The sequence below is a fragment of the Cetorhinus maximus genome, chromosome 9, assembly GCF_964194155.1.
Source record: "Cetorhinus maximus chromosome 9, sCetMax3.hap1.1, whole genome shotgun sequence".
Taxonomy (NCBI): domain Eukaryota; kingdom Metazoa; phylum Chordata; class Chondrichthyes; order Lamniformes; family Cetorhinidae; genus Cetorhinus; species Cetorhinus maximus.
In genome coordinates this window covers 96949579-96963589 of record NC_135887.1, presented here as the reverse complement: position 1 = coordinate 96963589, position 14011 = coordinate 96949579, and the positions used below count along the sequence as shown (strand labels likewise).

General features: G+C 38.9%; 1 protein-coding gene across 4 annotated transcripts in view; it reads left to right on the top strand.

The window, feature by feature from the left end:
* Positions 1–14011, top strand: part of LOC144684844 (serine/threonine-protein phosphatase 6 regulatory subunit 3-like) — a 112704-nt gene that overhangs the window by 39428 nt on the left and 59265 nt on the right. For all 4 annotated transcript variants that reach the window (XM_078549149.1, XM_078549148.1, XM_078549146.1 and 1 more), the window contains 5 exons: positions 3059–3196; positions 3729–3794; positions 6799–6911; positions 11247–11360; positions 13596–13725. In XM_078549149.1, coding sequence (XP_078405275.1) covers positions 3059–3196; positions 3729–3794; positions 6799–6911; positions 11247–11360; positions 13596–13725 — 561 coding nt within the window. The remainder of the gene's footprint in view (positions 1–3058; positions 3197–3728; positions 3795–6798; positions 6912–11246; positions 11361–13595; positions 13726–14011) is intronic.

The window sequence follows — 14011 nt, the reverse complement described above, 5'->3', positions numbered from 1 at the left end:
GTGCCAATCAAGCAGGCTGCTTTGTAAAGCTTCTTGAGTGTTGTTGGAGCTGCACTTATCCAGGCTTGATTTGCTTGGGCTTCTTCCTCCTTCCTAGCTTGAACATGGTCTTCCGCCATGACATTTGGTATCAAGGTGTGGGGCAGGAAAGGAAGTTGGGTCTTTAGCCTGCAGCCTGTCAGAAGCTCACATGGGGTAAACCCATTATGTAATAATGTGGAGTGATAACCAAGTAGTATGTGCTCAAAGTCATCATTCTTCTTCAGTAGGGCTTTTATAGTGCGTACTCCTCCCTCAGCTGCTCCGTTAGACTGAAGCATTTTGAGGAGCTTGTAGCATACACAAATCTATATGGCACTGCGAAGGATTGGAAGCACTTGTTAGAAAATTGTAGTCCATTATCAGAGATGATAATGTCTGGAATGCCATGTGCAGAGAACATTTTCTTCATTGAGGTAATACGGCTTCAGAAGTGAGGCCATGTAGCTTTTGCACCTCCTTAAGTAGGAATAATAGCCTACTACTAAAAGAAATATTAGGCATTCCTGAGGCCTTGATGGGAAGGAGGAAGGCAGCAGTGATTCTTTCTGCTCCTGTCTGAATGGCTTAAACTTCCTCAATGAATGTTTTCTCTTCCTGCCTGTTGGCTTTTCCAACTTTTATGAGCAGGTTCAGAGCTATGCAGGCCTTTCTGCTCAACAAACAACATTCTTGATAACATACAATGTTTCAGAAATTTCTCTATCTTTATATTTTACTGTATCTACCAGGCCTTAAACATTTAACTTGACTCCTTCTGGACCTTGAGGGTTGAATAGAGGACAGTTATAGTGTCACGTTATGCAGCCATGAAATTTTGTTAGATAGTATTGAGACACCAGCTCCTGTATCTAGCTTGAATTGGGTCAGATGTCCATTTACATCAATGTCAACATTCCAATACTGGTTTTTATTTCCCTTTTATTTCTTCTAGGTGGCTGCTTTCCTGGTTGTCGAGATCTTGAATTTCTTGAATGGAGATTCCTTTAGCTGATTTCTCCCTCTGTCTGGGAAATACAGATTTCCTGAAATGGCAGACCACTTTAGCCACACCCATGTCACTGCAATTCAGGCAGGACATTCTTCCTTCTTCCTGCAGCAGCAGGGACATTGAAAAATGGTGGTTGGTGCCTTTTCTGGACAATTCCCTGGTTGCTGCCTTGCTATAATTTTGGTTTTACAATGCACAAATTGAATAACTTCATCTGGCTGTTCTTGGGAAATTTCCCAAAGCCTCTGACAAAAGGCTTAGTTGCCTCGGCTCTTTGGCTGGTCTGGCCAGTTGTACAGCTTTACTTAAATTTAAATCTTCCCGAGATTGTAATAATTCGGAGAGATTCTCATCTAAAATGCCAATGCTATTCTATCTCTGATCAGGTTGGCTTTTAGTGTTCCATGTTGTCAATTTTCGGCTAGGTGGTATAATTCATTGATGAATGAGTCAATCCCTTCATCTTGTTCTTGACTGCGCTGATTAAATTTCGCCCCCTCTATGACAATATTTTTCTAAAGACTGAAGTATGAGTCAAAGGCTCCGATGATATCCTCACAGGAGGCTGCCTCTTCGTTCACCCCCTGTCTGGGCAGCACATCGTCTGCTATGCTCCCAACAGCAATGCGGTAACAGGTAAAACGTCTTTGCCAATTTTGCTACTGCTCAGCCTGTCTGGGGCCCTCTATATTTTGAAAAGATCCTGGTAGGGGCAAAGTAGTAACCGTTTCTCACCCTAGGTTGGAGTTCTCCTTTCCTGCGCTGCTTGTCTTGCCAGTCACTGAGCTGTCCTCTTATTTTTTTCTCGCTAATTATTTAAATGAGACCAAATTCTAGCTGGAACTACTCTGTGATGCTTCACGCTCATCTCTCTGTCAGTAACACCACTATGACATAGCTACTGAGCATGTGCGGAAGGAGATTTCATTAGCGTTAACCCTTTACAGTGGTGAGTTTAAATGTGGTCACATTGGAAAATAGTTTGCAAAGCACTGTTGTAGTCCTCTGCTTCACTTCGCATGTAATCCAGCAAGGTTATACTCTTTTCTAGTATGGATTTTATCCTGTATTACATGCTCTAACAGCATTGAATGCTGTAATGTTGAGGTCAATTTGGTGATTTTATATAAGTGCATTGGTCCATAGTTTTGACGGTAATAGAAGGTAAAGAAAGGAAAAACTAATGTTTTTACCCATTTGATGTCCTAAATATACCACCCATTTGAAGGCGTGGGAGCATTTGCATTTCACTGCAGGTCATAAGTGCTATAATTACTCGTGATTCCTTGTCACAAAAAAATTTCAGACCTTTTTGTGTTCAGCCTTTAATTTTGACTTCTGTCTTTGGTCACTCTCAAACCTGCAACCACGCCATCTTCCTTCAATGTCCTCCCTCTATTTCCAAAGCTTTTGATCTTCAACAATAGTTTTCTTCCTGCCACCTCAGTTGCCTCTCAAATACCTCATGAATTTTTTTTTTTTTTGCACACTTCCTCACCCATATGCTGCCCTTTGTCATCCTTAAGCTCCTTGGAACTGGCACCTCCCCCCACACACACACACCCTTTCAGAACGTGCACCCACTTGCCATCTCCCCACCAACCGCATAAAACCCCAACACTTTGACCAAGGTTTTGGTCATCCCTCCTAATATCTGCTCCTTTGGATTGATGCTCATTTCTTTGATTTCCACTTCATGAGGGCCCGTTGGACGATTTTCTACATAGCTTGCACTTTTATAGTACATTTAATTGGGTAAAACAAAGACATAGACTATCTTGTAAAACTGATCTGAACTCTTCTTCTGGAGGTTTCTTTAACTGCAGTACTGGAATAGGAAACTATACTTAAAATGTTTATAAATGAAAATGTTTTTGAACATTTGTGAAGCTGATAGAGTTTTTACTGATCATCTCCAAAATAGATGCTTGGTTTGGTAGTGTGTGGGTAAGGGAAGGAGAGAGTTATATAATTTCTGCCTGTAGGTATTACAGCTGATTGTTTCAATATTTTCTTTTTCTTCTGCAGATTATTACATTTTTACGAAAGAGGGATGCATTTGTAAGCTTAATGCTGAAACACATAGGGACCTCAGCACTCATGGATTTGCTGCTAAGGCTATTGACATGCATTGAACCACCACAGCTGAGGCAGGATGTTTTAAATGTAAGTTGAAATTTTTGCTATATGAAGCATAAAGCAGATAGAACAGAGTCATGTGAATTGGTTCTTTTGATTTAAGTAATTGGCACTTCTAAAGTACTTACATGGTGGCCAATCTTGGAGCACTTGACAGAAAGAAAGAACTCGAGAAGGATGGAAAAGAGGTTGGAGAAGGTGTAAAACCATGGTCAAAGAAGGGCTCCAAGGAGGCTTTTCAAAGCAGAGGTACTTGACAGTGATTTCCATTGCGGGATAGTGATGGGGATGGGAATAATTAAGTGTTGGAGAAAAGCAGGTTGCATGCAGGAACAAAAGTTTGAACAATAATTAAATAGTGCACAGTGAATTATGGAAAGAGATTACAGATGTAATTTACAGTGCAATTAGTTTGTGTATTTTTATACTGGAATATTGTTTATGGCTCAAGTGTGGTAATGAGGTTAAGTTATAGGCAATGGTAAAGACATTCTAATTCAGTATTAACTTCAGCTCTATTTTTCAATTATTTTGCATCTTTACTGATTTATTTTCGCAGTGGTTGAACGAGGAAAAGATTATTCAGCAACTAATGGAAATGGTACATCCATCCCAGGATGAAGATGTAAGTAGATGTGCTTAAAGTTCAACAAATCAACTGTTTCAGTACACAGCCGTTCATACAGGTCCCACATTATGCCTGCACTCCACAGTTGTTAGATCGTACTGGATAAGTGGATAATGTAGGCCTTGGCTGTTTCTGGTGAGTGTAATACTTCAGATTGAGAAGAGTTCCATCTTTCAGATGAAACTAAAGTTCAACTAAAACTGCACCTCACCCATCAACCATCCCTACTGCTTACTCCCCCCCCCCCCCCCCCCCAAAAAACACCAAATCACTCTTGATGGAAGCTATTTATCATCATCCACTAAGAACATGATGTATCAATTGGACTTTTCAGCTGATAGCTTGTTCAGTACAAAAGCCCTCTGGTTAGCTTGCTTTCTACCAGGACTTGGAATTAGTACTCCGCTTAATCTCTTTTGGATCAATTATTAAATATCATAAAAGACATCTGTTTAAATTTATGATGATTTCCTCCTCTTCCCTTACTCCTCTCCAAGGAATCATTATGTTTAAAACTGAAGGACGGTAAAATGGTCAGAAGTGAAGATGGCAACCTAATTCCGAGTTATTGCCCAAATGGTGTTTGCTCTGCCTGCTTGGAGGTTCCCACTAATGCCCTGGATTAGCATTGCAACTGTTTTTCTCCACTGGTGATACTCTGTTAACCCTGATGGCACACCTGATAGTAACAATTGGAGGGTGAGCAGCATGTTGCAGGATCTCCTGAATTGAATTGCATAGTTAGCAAATCTGTGTGGCATGAGAAGTTTATACAGTCCTCTTTTTTTTGCTGTAGATTACAGTTGTCTCCCACTACATGGGTGATGGGAGTGGGTATTTTCATCCTACAAGATGTATGCATTTAAGACATATGGCATAGTAGAGATAATAAATTACCAAACTGATGGACTGCTAAAATGACTTTAAGAAAATTAGTAGAATAATTATGCACTTTGTGAGCTATACAGCAAAATAGTGATTGGAAGCATGGTGGATGGATTAAATTTCAGATTGCCTTTTGCTATTATACTACTTTATTGGTTCACCCTCCATATATAAATAGGATATTGCTCCCCTTGCAATGGGGATGGGGTGGCTGGACTCATGTTCCGAGTGGTCAGGTGATCGTCTCTTCCCTTATGAATAAGGCCTTTTCTCACCCTGACAGAAGATTTCTGTCTTATGTACAAGAAAAACCTTTGGATCCCAAAGTTCGTTCTTAGTTTAAAAATTGTTTTGCACTTTATGGTAAGATTTTTTTAAATTTATAGTCTGCTTGCAAAGTTCATACACCATTTCTTACTGATGGCATCTTGAGCTGTGGCTTAGTCTAGTTGGAGTGACCGATCATGTATCTTCCATTTTTTGGTTCTAAAATATGTGTGGAGTGCTATGGACCCTGTCAAATGATGCACTTAAACAATACCTCTCATTGCTGTTTTCCATAATCCATGGTATTTGAATACTGATTTGGTATGGCTGCGCTCCAGGGAGATACTGATGGTAATTCAAGTTCTACCATGTTTGGGATTGTTGACCAATGGAGACAAATCCCAACTGCGGCCAACTGGAGATCCATCATTCAAGGAAGGTTATTTGCAGATGATGAAGGATATCTTCTCTTGCAGTCAGGATTTACCCTGATTATTGCACATGATTAATGCTCCAATTCAGTAAGAAATTTTGGATGCAGAATGTTATCTCTTTATTCTGGGAAAATAGAGACAAAAACAAACATTAATACAAACTAGTTTGGCAATTTCAAACACAAGGTTACCTTGAAGGAATCATCAGCATTTTGTTCAAAACATTTTTTAAAGAAGGAGTGGGACATCAGCAATTTTTTATTATGCAATACACAAGGTTATTGAGATATCCAATGCAAGTGAGCTGTTTGCATATCTGTCGTCCTCAGTGTCCCTGTTGTAGGGTGGAGTGCATTTGGCACACTTTAGCAGTGATTGTGACATAGTTGTGTTTTGGCTCTAATCCTTTGATCACTGCTCCATTTTGTAAGGCAGGAGCCTATCTGGATGTGGGTGAATTTTGTTACACCTTGCATTTATACAGATTCAACTTTGAACACTGACAGGCCTCTGGTTTCTTCAGCGTAAACATCAATGTTGTGGAAATATAATGATCACATGACCATTGTCAGTTATATCAATAAACAATCTTTCATCCTGATGCCATATGGATATGGTAATTAATACGATCCAATATCTGGATTGGAGTACACAACAAGACAACAGAGGCCTTTGGAAGATCGTTTAATATTTTGATTTTTGATTAAAGGAATTATCTAGAGATAAGCTCCATTGCCACATTTCAGAACAAAAGTTCTGAGATATTTTGTTAGTGGCTGTCAATCCTCTGGCAGAACAGATTTCTGCACACGTTTCTCCTCCCCCTCAGATTATTCTCAATATTTAATTGACTGAAGAAAACGTCCTTGGGTATTGAACAACTTACAAGTATTCTGTCTTATTTGACCATTCAAACCTAACCAGAAGTCTCAAAGCTGCTTGAAAGGGTTGGAAGTTGTTTTTCTCAGAGGCCTGATGGCGATATCATATTTGTATGTGGGGTTAGAATTTCCTTTTGAAGAAGGCGATCATACTGATGGTAACTAATCTATCGTTCTATTCCGTATTTTTCATGTAATGCTACACTTCCTTTTATTATTTTATTTTTTAAAAGAAAGTGGTATCTGTAACCCATTAGTAAAATGATGAAATAGAAACAGCAAATGCTGAAAATATTCAGCAGGTCAGGCACCATTTATGAACAGAGTGTAGTTTTCAGGTCGATGACCTTTCATCAGAACTAGTAACTTGGTGAATTTGTTACTCTGGATGGTATACTGTTAAAACCATTCATTTGATTTGCATTTCAGGCTTGAAGGTGAAAACATGTCTGCTTAGCTCTTTTTGAATACAACTGAATTTTTAATGAGTTCTAAACTAAATTACTTCAAATATCTAACATTTTGTTTTTTTAGAGGCACTCAAATGCATCACAATCATTGTGTGAAATCGTCCGCCTCAGCAGAGACCAAATGATTCAAATGCAGAGTTCTCCAGAACCAGATCCACTTCTGTCAACAATAGAGAAGTATGTAATTTGATAGAAATTGTTTGAAAGCCACTTAATAAAGCTAACATTTAATTTTATTTTGGTCTTGATGATGGGGAAAATTATATAAAAGGAAAATTCTTTGATTTCAAACTTAAGTCAGATGAGAAAGCAATTTTATTCTTTGAAAGGATGAGAACATTAATTCTAGGATATATATATGTATGTAATTATTTAAAGTTGATAATTATTTATAAAATTGTATCAATAGTTCTTATAAAAAGTATTGGAGCCTTTGAAATGATTTATCATTTAAATATCAAAAGCAGTAGTGATTTGAAAATCTTTAAAAAATGGATTTTGGTTGAGTTGACCATGTTCATTATGTCCTGAAATCCGAAGAAAAATAGCTTGAAAGTAGTTTGCTACATGTGATTAGTTCCTTATTACAGTGTCCTCCTTGTAAGCTTGGGTTACCAAAAGGAAACTAATAAATGATGCACTTTTCCTAAAGCCAGATATATGATTTAGATAATCTTAAACATCTTAGATGTTTGTCTTCTCACCCACTATTTTGGCTTTCTACTCCCTTGGCCCTTACATTCCCAGTGTTTCTGTGGTGGCAGGCTGGCATGGCAAGTCTTGTTCAGAGTAGTTCTATCCACTTCAGTGGCAGTGATGCTTCAAACAGACCTGGGGCTAAAATTCAGCTAGTGGGAATTTTATCTCTGGGCTAGGTGCATACTTGTGCCATCTAACTTCAAATTAGTGCTACTTTTAATGGAATTCCTTGAATCTACATTTCTGGAGTGACACTGGAGTTGTGAAGTGTTTTAATTTTTTATCGTTAGAAGGCATTGTTAGGATTACATAGGATATACAGCACAGAAACTGGTCCAACCATTCCAAGCATGTATTTATGCTCTACATGAGCCCCCTCCCATCTTTCCTTTATCTAAAATCTACTATTGTAACCCTCTATTCCCTTCTCCCTCATATGTTAGTCTAGTGTTTCCCCTTAAGTGCACCTGTGCCATTTGCTTCAACCCCTACTTGGTAACGAGATCCACAATCTCGCCACTCTTTGGTAAAAAAGTATCTTATGCATTCTCTTGGATTTCTTGGTGACTATCTTATTTTGATGGCCTCTAGTCCTGCTCTTCCCCACAAAAGGAAACATTCTGACAGTATCCACATCAAAAGCTTTCAGAATTTTATAGATCTCTATTAGGTGAGCTTCCTTGTTTTCAAAAAAAGTAATCTTTTTAAGCAGCATAAATTTGAGGAGGATGGAGGAAGGGAAAGTATTTTGAATAGATAGAACTCTATTCCATACAACTTTGTCTTTGTTTTGCTTCCTAACTGCCAAAATCCTTTTGATTTGAGACTTGTGGCCTATTCTTTCGTGACATGACAGTTGCCTCAGTTTTAATCCATAAAACTTCAGTTTCTGGCATTAGACCCCATTTGATCCCATCGTCAAGGTCCCTTTAATTTCAAAGATTTTGAAGAATGTCCCCATCCAAAGTTGTGCTCACCTTTCTTGCAACTCCATGTTTGCATCTCGCCAATTAGGTTTCAACCCCTGCTACTGCACTGAACAGTCTTAACCAAGTTCACAAATTATATTCCCTGTGACTGTAATCTTGATGCATTATATTCTTCCTAGTCTTTCTTAGTTTCTGTGCAACCTTTGACGTCATCATCCTCCAACTCCTCCATCGCCCAGCTGAGCAGATTGCCCTCACCTTGTTCCGCTGTTACATATTCAGCTATCTAAAGCATCTTCTTGCCCCTGCAAAGTAACTTGGAATTCCTCAAGGGCCTACCCCGACCCTATTTTCTAGCTCATCTAAATACTGCCCCTTGGCAACAGCATCAGAAGACATGGTATTGTGTTTCATGTGAGTTTGGGTGACATCAGCTCTCGCTTTCCCCTTGATCCCTTCGTTGCCTCTGAGTTGCCAGACTGCTTGTCTGCCATCCAGTCCTGGATAAAACCACAAGTTCCTCCAGTTAAACATTTAAAGGACCGAAACCATTGCGAATTCTGTACGTGTCACCATCTTCATCCCTGACCTGAGCCGCACTCGGATTGAACCCAACTGATAGGATGCAGAAGCTTGCTATTTGCCCCCAAGTTGAGCTTCTGACATCAAGAGGAGGGGAGATTGAAGTTCATGAAGGATTAAGGGATAGGAAAGAAGAGGAAAATAGAGGTAAGAGGCAAGTGGATTGGAGGCCAATGTGGAAAAAGAGGATTTTACTACTTCCAAATGTAATAAATATATGGATTTTATTTCACAATGCCTGCAGGGTTCGTGAAAATGGGGTCTAATGCCAGAAGCTGAAGTTTTATGGATTAAAATTGAGGCAATTGTCATGTCACAAAATTGCAACATAGACTGAATGCCTTTTTGAGATCAGAAAAGTGAACTTATTCCTGAGCAGTTATTTTAAAATTCATCACAAAAACAGAATTACCTGGAAAAACTCAGCAAGTCTGGCAGCATCGGCGGAGAAGAAATCAGTCAACGTTGACTGATTTCTTCTCCGCCGATGCTGCCAGACTTGCTGAGTTTTTCCAGGTAATTCTGTTTTTGTTTTGTTTTGGATTTCCAGCATCCGCAGTAGCTTTTAGCTTTTTGTTTTTATTTTAAAATTCATGCCTATTATGCAAATTCAATGAATCTCAGAAGCAGTTGCCATGTAAGATGCAATGCATCAATAAAGCTGCCAGAATTGATGAATGAATTGCATCATACTCTATCTTAAAACGTTGGCACAAAATCAGTTTGAGTACAGTTTAGACAAAATGGCTTTATACGAAGACTTGATGTCCCTGTGTGTTCTAAAAGACATTAGTGAACCTGATGGGCTAAATGACAATTCTGTAGTTTCATAGTCACCATTAGCTTTTCATCATCATAGCTTTCCACTGCTATTCCAATCCTTCTCCTAATTAAAACTATCATCTCAATCATTATTACAATGCTAGTAATCAGATAGCCCTCTCCGCTCTTGGCCGTTGCACCCTAGTACCTTGTTCAGACCTCCCACATATAAGATCCATCTTGCCCCCTTCCTAGTGCTACCCAATCATCTTGCTCACAGCTCTTTCCTTGCACTGCAACAACGTCCTCCTTTTATATATGCGCTCTCTGAAATTTTTATATTCCCCACTGCTAATTCATTACTTCCACTCTGCACAAGTGACCTCCAAAACACAACCTCCCCCTCGTTATGCTCCCAGATCCCAACATCACTTTGCCAATAATACCCAAACACACAGCTCTACTCGGAGTTTGAAGGGCTATGTTCGATACCTGCAACCTAGCTATCCTACACCATCTTCCATCTCATCTTGCTCTGTATATGTATTTTGAAAAAGTGAAAAATAAAATCAACCAAGTAGTTAAATGAATATATAATAAAGATAATTGGTTTATCTTTTCCACATGCACACAATTATAAAATCAATCCAAATATACTGCTAAAATATCCACAATTTAGTCATTTGCTTCACAGGATGTAGTCATTTGTTTCACAGCATACACTAGAACTATTTTGCTTTAGGGAGCAAAATTGTGTTAGGCTCTTGTTATGGTGCTATCTACAAAGAATAAAATATGGGAGCACGTGTTTAAAGATACCATACCTGACTGTTATGGAATAGAAAGGAAATGCATTCTTCCATTTTTATCAACAAAATAACATTGCAGTTCTGACTGAGCAGAAATGGTTGTGCAGAATAAATTGGTATCACTTATTAGATTTTGGAATATATTCATGTGCTCCCTCCTTGCATCATTCACTGGAACCTCAGTTGAATGCCAACTGAAATTTTTTCTGTTGAAGACAGTTGGATGGCTAAGGGAGATGGATTCAACCTTGCAAAGAAACTTGATATGGTGGCTATGAAGAATTCAGTTGTCAAATTGGTCACCATAAATCTCCACAGTGTATTTGAATGTAGGCTTTTTATATGCTCTGGTAATGCTGTTACTGTCAAGGCTGACACTCCAGTGCACTATCAATGAGACATCAAACCGAGGCCCCATCTGTTTGCTCAGGTGGACATAAAAGATCCCATGGCACTATTTTGAAGAAGAGCGGGGCAGTTACCTCTGGTGTCTTGGCCAATATTTATCCCTCAATCAACATCATAAAAACAGATTATCTGGTTATAACCACATTGCTGTTTGTTGGAGTTTCTTGGGAGTGAATTATCTGCTGCATCTGGAGATGTCCAGTGATTGTGAAAGCACTATATAAGTGCAAGTCTTTCTTTTGTTTCTTTGTTTTAATACTAATAGTAATGGTGAAAATAGAAACTTGTTTAATCTTAAAACTGCCCATCATTTTTTTTTTCAGGCAAGAAATTTTAGAATACTTGCTTTCAAATGTCCTTGATAAGGAAAAGACTGAATCAGCAATTGTGAGCTGTATCCAAATATTGTTGACATTACTGGAGACTCGAAGACCAGCGTGAGTCAGTTATTTCTGCATGTAATCCGGAGCTCAGCTCCATGTAATAATTCTGCTTTAACTGTGTTGTACAAAGGCATAGTTCTCTGGATCACTGCAGTGTGATTCATTTGGATTTGGGAAACTTCAAGCATGTGTCCATAATGCAATAGCCAACTCCAGGCATTTATGTATAATACAAGATTACCTGCTAAAACTTGTAGACCAAGAGGGGCATGTGAGATCATAGTGAATAAATTATTGAAGGCCAACAAGCAGTGTGACAAACATTTGAAAAGCATTTGGAGTTTTAGGTACTGGGGCAATTGGATTGTGTATTTACAATACAATATAAAACTAAGAATGCTGTACTTAGGCTGAATTTGGAGTATATTGTATTTGGCTTTGACCAGCATATGGAATGAGTGATATTGATGCATTGGAAAAGCTCTGGAGGCGAACAGTTAAATTGATGGCCAATTTGATGATCATTCACTGATGATACAAAGATAGATAGAAGAGTCTGCAAATAGATATAGATAGGTTAAGTGATTTGCCAGGTAGAGTATAATATGGGAAAATGTGAGGTTGTCCACTTTGGAGGAAGAATAGAAAAGCAGAATATTGTTTAAATGAAGAGAGACTGCAGCATAGTGCAGTACAGAGGGATCTGGGCATCCTTATATGTGAATCTCAAAAAAAAAATTAGCACGCAGGCAAAGAAGTAATTAGAAAGACAAATAGAATGTTGGCCTTTATTACAAGGGGGATGGAATATAAAGAGGTCTTGTGACACAGTAGGTAGTGTCCCTGCCTCTGAGCAAGAAGCTCTGGGTTCAAGTCCCAACCCAGGACTTGATGGACAAGGAAAGTGCGTTCATACAGACAGGTTGAATAACCACCTGGTATTCCTTCCAACACATGCCAGTGGCACACTCTAAGAGCAGGAGAGATTCCTTGTCAGCCATGTATTGGAAAGAAAATTGAAGCCTCTACCATAACTATTCGTAGCTTCAGACTGCAACATGCATGTAAAGGTGCATGTTGCCACAGCAACTCTGACTCCGAGTGAACTGTTACACATTGCCACTGTGGAGTATAAAAGTAGGGAAATCTTGCTACAACTGTACAGGGCATTGGTGAGACTGCACCAATACTGTGTCCAGTTTTGGCAAAATTTGGAGGGATATACTTCCATTGGAAGCAGTTCAGAGAAGGTTTTCTAGGCTGATTCCTGGGATGAAGGGGTTGTCTTATATGATCAGGTTAAATGGGTTCATTGGAGTTTAGAAAAATTAGGTGATCTTATTGAAATATGAGGGGGCTTGACAGTAGATGCTGAGAGGATGTTTTTCTATGTGGGGGAGTCTAAACTAGGTGGCACAGTTTAAGGATAAGGGGTTTCTCATTTGAACCAGAGATGAGGAGGAGTTTCTTTTCTCAAAGGGTTGTTAGTCTTTGGGATTCTCTTCCCCAGAGAACAATGGAGGCTAGGTTATTGAATATATTCAAGGCTGAGTGAGACAGATTCTTGATCTACAAAGGAGTCTAGGGTTTTGGTGGGGGCAGGCAGAAGGTGTAGTTAAGGCCACAATCCAATTAGTCATGATCTTACTGAATGGCGGAGCAAGCTTGATGGGCCAAATGTGTTGCTATTCCTATTTCTTATGATCTTGCCTAACAAAATGGCTCCAGGATTTATTCTGTTTTCATTACAAAAAAATGGACTTGAGAGGAGTTGTGATTGTGGCTTTTGAAATAATGAAGGGTTGGATCTAAAGTGGATAAGAATGGGAAAACTATATAATCATAATTATAAAAAAACACAAGCGAAGAGATGGACCAGAAGATTTTTTCAGAGTGTCAGCACCTACTAGATTAGATTCTCAAAATTTGCAATGATTATGGGCTCACTACAGCCTTTCCAAAGTGAACTAGATGAGTTCCTGAGAGAGGACATTCAAGTTATTAAATATATGTTGCACAGTAATAGCTTGGCTTCTGAATTACAGTAGTCTTTGGGAGCTTGCTTGATTTGTCTTAGGGGATTAAGGTAGCAGTCCCAAGAGTATCTTCCTAAATTGGTCACAGGTTTTTTTTGCCCCTTTCAGGACATACATGAAGGGGTGAGGGTGCAGGTGAATCTGCATCTCCATGTCTAGTTGGAGTTGGCTTGATTGCTTAGGAGATCTTTCCCATTTTCCTCTTGTATGATCGCAGCAATAATACAAAACTTACTTTCACTTGTTTTTCTAGTTTTGAAGGTCAGCTAGAGATCTGCCCAACAGGTATTAACCATGCAGCCTTTTCTGTGAGTAATAGCACATTACAAGCCATTAGACTAAGACTTAAAGACTTCCATCAACTACTACTTGAGCCTCCTAAGGTAAAATGGATTTAATGGCTTTCAGTACTTTGATATATGCGGATTTATTTACCTTTAAAACTGATGACTTCACTAATGTGACCAAGCTAATTAATAAAATATTGTTCCCTGTTATGTGAGAACTCCAACTGCTGGGTTTTCTCGGTAATTTGGCTTCCACATGCCATTCTTGTGCTAGCATGCAGATTTAGTGTCACAAAGATCCTACTAATGCCAGGGATGCATTGAACAAATTAATTTGCAACACCTTAAAATTGGAGTGAAGGATAGTGAAATAGAATCCTTG